Source organism: Ostrea edulis, chromosome 8 (genome assembly GCF_947568905.1).
Source record: "Ostrea edulis chromosome 8, xbOstEdul1.1, whole genome shotgun sequence".
Taxonomy (NCBI): domain Eukaryota; kingdom Metazoa; phylum Mollusca; class Bivalvia; order Ostreida; family Ostreidae; genus Ostrea; species Ostrea edulis.
The window spans coordinates 57,000,184-57,008,192 of record NC_079171.1 but is presented as its reverse complement, the minus strand read 5'-3'; the positions used below and the strand labels follow the sequence as shown (position 1 = coordinate 57,008,192).

The 8,009-nt window shown below is 34.4% G+C and overlaps 1 protein-coding gene across 1 annotated transcript in view; it reads right to left on the bottom strand.

Annotated features, from left to right (window-relative positions):
* Positions 1-286: 286 nt before the first annotated feature.
* Positions 287-8,009, bottom strand: part of LOC125661641 (uncharacterized) — a 28,284-nt gene continuing 20,561 nt past the window's right edge. The window contains exons 7-8 of the mRNA XM_048893710.2: positions 4,695-4,724; positions 287-1,740 (exon numbers count right to left, since the gene is read on the bottom strand). Of these exons, the coding sequence (XP_048749667.2) occupies positions 1,328-1,740; positions 4,695-4,724 (443 nt within the window). The 3' untranslated portion in view covers positions 287-1,327. The remainder of the gene's footprint in view (positions 1,741-4,694; positions 4,725-8,009) is intronic.

Below are 8,009 nucleotides of genomic sequence, written 5' to 3'. Positions count from 1 at the left end.
GGCCTTCTTTTGGGATTTGACGGCTATATTTGAATACTATTTCATTTGTCAGTTGATGCATCTTGAGCCTTCATTGTGTCGACCAAAAGTAGGTCACCGTGACCTACTTTTGGACAGTTACATTTAAATTTTCAGGTACTATTTGACTTAACATCATCAAACTTTGTTAATTGTTGAATCTTGGTTAGTGAGAATTTTTGCCTGTTCTACTATGCATCAAAAGAGCAATTCTAGGCCCATGGGCCTCTTGTTTATAATATTATCATGTGAAATAAAAGCTAACAACTTAAGAACAGAATTATTATATGAACAAACATATACCAAAATAGAAGAAGAAATACTATACAAATACGAAAAAGTAAACCGAAAAAAAAAAAACAATACCACAATCTTTAACGTATACTAAAAGTAGAATACAAATAATTTGCATGATCTATAACAGAAAGGAAAATGAGAGAATGCAGTATTTCGCATCCGAAATAAACAATAAACAACTGTATCTTTACCTTTCATATAATGCATACGAATTAGACAAAAATACGCACTATGTAACGTATACCAAACTTATGGAAAATACAAACTGTATGCTTATACCCCATATAAGGTATGTTATAATTTGACGAATATTTTACAAGCTATAAAGCGTATGCTATAACAAGAAATATGATGTACTCATTATAACACGTACAGAAATGGGGGTGGGTCACAAGTTATATAACTAACACTCTCTTTAGCATTTACTAGAACAGAGAAATCATCATTAATGCACTGTGTATCATATTCTAAAATTGAAGTAAATAAGTTATGCACTACAGAACAAATACTGAAATACGAAAGCTTAAGTCTCAGACTACAATGCATACTGCAATGAAGAAAAGCAACTTTCACAGTCCATAACGGATATCAAAAGCAAGGAAAATATAATTTGGTCACATGGCGTATAATAAATGATAATATACAACGCTCAAAATATATAGTTTTAATATACAAAAAGATTAATAATTAACTTGTTTCACCCACCAAATCAGGAGACTTGCTGTCCATTCACTATGACTACACAATGGTATAACAGATCGGTCTCGTCATCTTTTACAACTGATTACTTCGTCATTAGGATGTTACATTAAATATTTTCTACTGAAGATGATATTCGAAATAATTTGTAAAGAAACACTCATCTATCTGTGGATTTCAATCGTCTGGCATGTCGTACTTACACTGCTCCCAATCATTTAAAATTTCGTTATGAGCTTCTTATAAAACATTCTGAGGCGTTGACAACATTTTTACCGTAAATCATCACTCACATTTACCTCCATGGAATAGGCTATGTGTTTGTATACGTTTGGACATCTTCGTAAGGGGCTTCCTTTGAGGGACTGACCTTATCGTAAGTGTGATTATCGCCTACCGCATTGATATCGACGTATTCATGTATTGGTAACTCGTAACCTCCATCAGACTCAAGTTTCAGTCTCTCTTGATCTATGGTTGCTGTCCAGTCCCCGTCACGGTTGCCTGCTGAATTAATTTCGTCATATTCGTGCAACGGGAACTCAGCATCCCGTTGCAGTCGCTGTCTGTTTCCGGTCCCTGTCGTGTTGCATTCACTGTCAGTTTGTGGTCGCTGATCGTGTTGTTGATTCCTCATTTTTCGTTGAAGAATAATCCCAGCAACCGTTCCCATAGTAACAACCAGCAGTGTAGAAAGGATGACGATTACAACTGTTGTTGTCGGAACTGAAAATCAAAACATCATTATAGAGATTGAATATATATATATATATATATATCTTAAATTGATATAGAGTCTCAGTAATATCACTGGGTTTTTTTTTTGTAAAGCTTCTGAAGATGTAATGAACGCGATAAAGCTTTACGGAGAATTTCTGTGTTTTCTTTTCATATATTTTTTTTATAAATAAATATATATATATATATATATATATATATATATATATATATACAGGTATGGGTCTGGGTGTGTGTGTGTATGTGTGTGTGTGTATGTGTGTACCATTTTTTCAAATCAAAATCATTAAAACATATGACTTTTCAACACTTTACACGACCATTCCTCACAATAGTCCTGTACTCACAATAGTCACAACAGTCCTGAATATATATATATATATATATATATATATATATATATATATATATATATATATATATAAGATTACGTGCAGTGATCAATCTCATAACTCCTACAAGCAATACAAAATAGATAGTTGGGCAAACACGGACCCTGGACACACCAGAGTTGGGATCAGGTGCCTAAGAGGAGTAAGCTTCCCCTGTTGACCAGTCACTCCCGCCGTGTGCCCCATATCCTGAACAGGTAAACGGAGTTATCCACAGTCAACATCAGTGTGCCAAGAACGGATTAACAATCGGTATGAAACACGTCAGACAGCATTTGACCCAATGCGAGGTCGTATTGACGAACTAGATCGTTATAACGACCATAGAATTTGCGAAATGCAAATGAATATCTATATATAAGCACAAAAACCCAACAACACCCTACTTTCTTAAAGTGTCGGATCTGAGAAGATACAAGGCCTGTAAAGAAATATATAAAAGCACTGAAAAGACCACGACACTGTTGGTTATTTAAAACTCGAATTTTCGACGTAACCCGCGTCTTTATCAAGAGACATATATTACATAAACAAATAACACGCAAAAACGACAAGTATCGATAAACTACATCGGTAACAAGAGTGATACACTGTTGTACTGAGTGATAAAAATAATAGTGGTTTTGTTGTAAAGCGTGTTTACTGACTATGGTTTAGAGAGTTTGTACCATGGTCGGGTCGGGATGAAAATAGAATTATTCTTGAAAATTGCAGAAATCAGATAAATTTAGAGGGAAAACTTACAAAACAATGTGATTATGGAATAAAATGGTGGGGATATAATGATATGGATTGATTAAGTTCAGAACAATATTAGGTAGGCCGTACCATTGATGATTCGGATATGGTGAACAGTGAAAAACAATGATTGCCAGAAGAACACGATCAAACAACAAACAAGGTCAATGAAAAGACACAGATCTAGCATTAAAATCAAAATCAACAATCGAATAGGTGAAGTGGAGAGAAGTCTAAGGAAAAAGATACAGCATTATATTTCAAGGTAATATATTTTTCAATGTCAGACAAATTAAAGCCGCATTGTGGAAATTCTGATATCGCAACATAAAGAACTATGTGAATTCGAACTTATGTGGATTTAGAATAATGTTTTACCATAGTTTAGAGGTCTTAAGATGATAAATAAAGAAAATACTAGTCTTCAAGGTCAATTCATTTTTTTCCTTTAGTTCAAAAAGCCACAATGTCGAGACTACAATATGAAAGGGAGAGAGAGAGAGAGAAAGAGCTATATAAATTCATAATTGTAATGATTTCTTATGATGTTCTAACATAATTGGGAAGTATTGAAGTTCAAAAAATAACTGCAATTTTGGGAATCTATATATATATATATATATATATATATATATATATATATATATATATATATATACAACGTTATACTGCATTTGATGTTATGCGTTCATAATTTTCTTTAATGCATAAGCATTATAATTCAATTCAAATTTAGGAAATATAATAATCATAAATGTAAGTTCAATTATTTTATATTGCTATTTCGCAGGAATCGGGAGCACCGGTATACACTGTTATAAGGTCAGCTTTAGTTCCTAATGTGTGAGTGTGCATTTTATGAAACAATGGAGATCAGAACAGACTGGATATGTTGTAGACCTAGATGAGTTTTGATACAATATACATGTAACCAAATCACCGAGGTTTAAATGGGTGTCTTCAACAGCTTTTCGAACAGGTACAAGGACAAAGATGCCTTTTGAATGACACAGTCCCTGCGCAGAAAAAAATATACCCACACCGTTTTCCGCACAGTTCACATCGCCTTTGACAAATGGTACACCCATAAGGCTAGCGGCAAAAAACAAGTCGTCAACGTGTTGAGTGGTTTTTGTTGATTAAATTCAATCCGTTTCAAAAGGGCTAACAACTGTTTTCAAACCTTTTCGTTCGAGATCATATGTGGCGTCACATATGGTGGCGCGTAAATACATATGCATGTTGCAAGATTTGAATGTTGGTGCTTTCAAATTCGAAAATGCATAAAATATTTCATTTAAAACATATTCAAAGTCATTATAGGCATGCGGATGATTAATTCTGTGAAAAATAAAAGAAATTGAAAAAACAATTTAAAAAATAATTAAAAAAAAAAAATAAAAGTTCATTACGTTGTGATGCCCTTTTATGTTTTGAAAAAACAGATGGCATGAATGTAGTTGATGCAAATAATCATCTTGTACTTGTTTTCACAGGTGAACTGAAGAACAATTTACTATATGTCGCTCGAACCGTTGCTTTAAAAACATTAAAGTAGATCAACGGCGGTTGTGACCGGTCGACAATGGGTGATTAAGTTGAAGCTCCTGATCCCATCTCTGGAATGTCAAGGGACCCGTGTTTCTCCAGCTCTTAATTTTGTATTCCTTATATGAATTATTAGATTGATCACTCTTCGTAATTTGTACCTGTTCATTATATCCAATAATCTACACTGTACAAGACATGTCCTTTGCTTTATATTACAATGTACAGGACATCGTTATACAGGAAATAAGTTGTAATACTTACTAGCGTTCGCATTGTCAGATGTAGTCAATTCTGCAAATGATAAGATCCATTTTAAGCAATATCTACATAGAAATAAAACGCTGGGATGGTTTTAACTGTTTCCATGACACAGGGGATGAAAGTAAATCATTCAATAAACTGTTGTTACAAGGTGGCACTATCATTTCCTTACCCTCTTGGACCTTTCAATGAATTTTAATTCGACTTAGTGGCACAATTTCATTCTGTAATAACCACATATTTCCCTCCCATCTCATTATAAAGCATTGCGAAAATGTTACATAAAAATGTGAGGTCACGTTTTGTCATTTTGCCGCCATTCTAACACGATATATGCATTGATTAATCAATATATACGAGATTTAGACAAAAATAACCTAGTGAATTTGGAGTCTGCAGAACAAATATTTCATTGTCACACTTAAAACATTGTAAGCTAATGGCTAATTTAGTAAATCTAATATTGTATCAAGATGCAAGCCGTTTCAATTAAGGAGAGGGCTAAAACAGGTTTTACCTGCTGTCCAATGCATTCATTTTGAATAAAATATTATTTGTAAAAGACGTTTGAATTGCTTCTGTAAATCGAAGTATTGAGGATTTTATCAGATTCTATGAATGTATCAAGGTTTATAATCGAAGTATGATGTAGGAATCCGCAGCAGGTGTGGCACGATAAAAAAAAACCTGATCAAAAGCGGTATACAATTGGAATAGGCCCACATATTGAAGTCCTTCACTTGCGATGATGACGTTTTTATATGAGTGAAAAATTCACGAGCGATATGTTAAAAAATCTACAACAAACCAACCATCCAGTATAAAGATTGATTGAGTGTATCTTGCTTAATGTCTCTCTCAAGAATTTTTCACTCATATGGAGACGTCACCAAGACCGGTGAAGGGCTTCAAATTTAGGCCTTTGCTTAGCGTTTCTTTAGCGTGCCACACCTACTGCGACAAGGGACATGGCAATTATATATATTCTAAAAAACAAACATACAGACAAACACTTGAAAAGTTCGAAAATAGAGTTTTAAATAAACGTCAATTTCAGAGACCATTTTATTATTGTGCAATGTGTTGTTTGTTATTCAGATGTAATGTTCACAAGCGTACATCATTAAGTCACCGATGTAAGGTTCCTAAAAATAATATTTCGTAAGGAGACGTTTAAAAACTGTCCCAGTTGGTCTACGTAAAGGACATGAAGGATTTTGCTGATATGAAGATTTATTCTGAGGTGAAGTTTCGTATTATTTTCATTGACGAAAACTATCTTCAATTATCAAGAATTGAAACTATACATACAGGCCCTGATGCGTACTATTACACCACCTGAAGCGTTCTCGATTCGACTTGATCTGTTTAAACCGTTTGTCGTTCCGTTCGCAGACCAAAGCGTTTAGTTCTCATCTAAAATGTATCGTTTCTCACACTGTCCGACCCCAGGTGGTAATTCGGAATTCATCTAGCATTATCGATTTATTGTAGATCAACATGACGATCTCTAGGGGATGATGAAATAATATACCTTTGTTGCTGAAAAGACCAGACATTTGGTGAAGTAGGGGATTTTACTCCAAACCAAACAGCATTTCAAAAAATAAAATGGATTATTTATTTGCGTTGATCTTCAACTGTTGTCTTCAAGTGGGGGTGTAGATTGCTAGAGAACGGTGTACTATCACACGCATGACTAGATATGGAGTCCAGGTATCTGATGAAATTACCTTCCTCTCCCTCTCAAGTGTAAACAGTATACCTTAAATGAGTGTATCGAATTGGAAACAATGCGGGCGCACCCTTGCTTTTTACAATGACAAAGCGGAGTGTATCATAACAAATTCTCATTTCTGTATATTTCTAACATCAAATAATTTTGAATACATGACAGTTGTTGTCTACATCGTACATTGGTCTGTCAATGAATACTGACTGTGTCATTATATTTTTGATTAGATATGTTGTGGACATAAACTAGATCTAATAGTTACAGAATAAACAATAGCTACAAAAAAGGGGGGTTTGCTTCTTCACGATTCCCCATGACAATATAAAAAAACATTTGTACACTCACAGCGAAAAGATCCCTCCCTCTAAAATTACAATGTTCAATATATTATCATTTGGTTCATCCTCCTCTTCCACTAGGTCTACAATATCGTAATTATATGTACCGAACATTTTGATTTTAGAAATATGCATGTACAATCGACAAATAAACTTAAACACAATTTATCATGACATATGTCGCACGCATACATCTAGAAATTAATACATGTAGAAATCAGACCTGAAATGAGCCCAGTACCGGAGTCATTTTATGGCTTAAATTATATATACGTAAGTGTATATCATGCTTAAATCTATTTACCCCTCCATTTCAAAATAAATCATTCGGTAAAAATTTATGTTTTCTTTTTCACAATTTCTCTGTAAAATCGATGCCAAACCATTCCTTCTTATAGTAGGCCACAGCGTTACGTTCCCGACTCAAACTGTTCATTCTCCATTTCAAAACGTTCCGTTCTCGCACAGAACTGTTCCGTCCAATCCGTTCAGCGTTCGTTTCCCAATCAAACCGTTCGTTCCCTAAGTCTTAACGTTCGTTCACTGGTGTATTTGTATGCTTCAAGGTCTGCACAAGCATCAATCCTCTATTAAACGTCAATATATCAAATTTATCTACAGGAATCATCATAGTATCCATTATTTCTATCCTTTTTTTAAAATCCGATTGCTTACATCATCTTACACTAAATATATTTATCGAGTCTGATATCATGAAAACATTGGTATTGCTTTATAGACGTAACACACATCAGAGTCAAGTGAGATAGATCACATTTCATAGTTGATGTATACAGAATACTTATATATGTTAATCTAATTCAAAATACATAAAAATACAGCGAACACACAAAGATTAATTCACGTTTACAGGAAAAGTGATTCCCATTCTACACATCAACTTTTAAATAATGTTATCAACTTATTGGATTTGAGGATTTACGTTTACAGTTCATAAAATGTTTTGTATCCAGCGCTTGTTATAAGCATGTTCTACTGTATGCAAGGTGAAGATAACGAACAGTGATCAATCTCAGAACTCCTACAAGCAATACAAAATAGATAGTTGGGCAAACACGGACCCCTGGATACACCAGAGGTGGGATCAGGTACCTAGGAGGAGTAAGCATCCCCTGTTGACCGGTCACACCCGCCGTGAGCCCCATACCCTGATCAGGTAAACGAAGTTATTCGCAATCAAAATCAGTGTGCCGAGAACGGCTTAACAATCGGTATGAAACA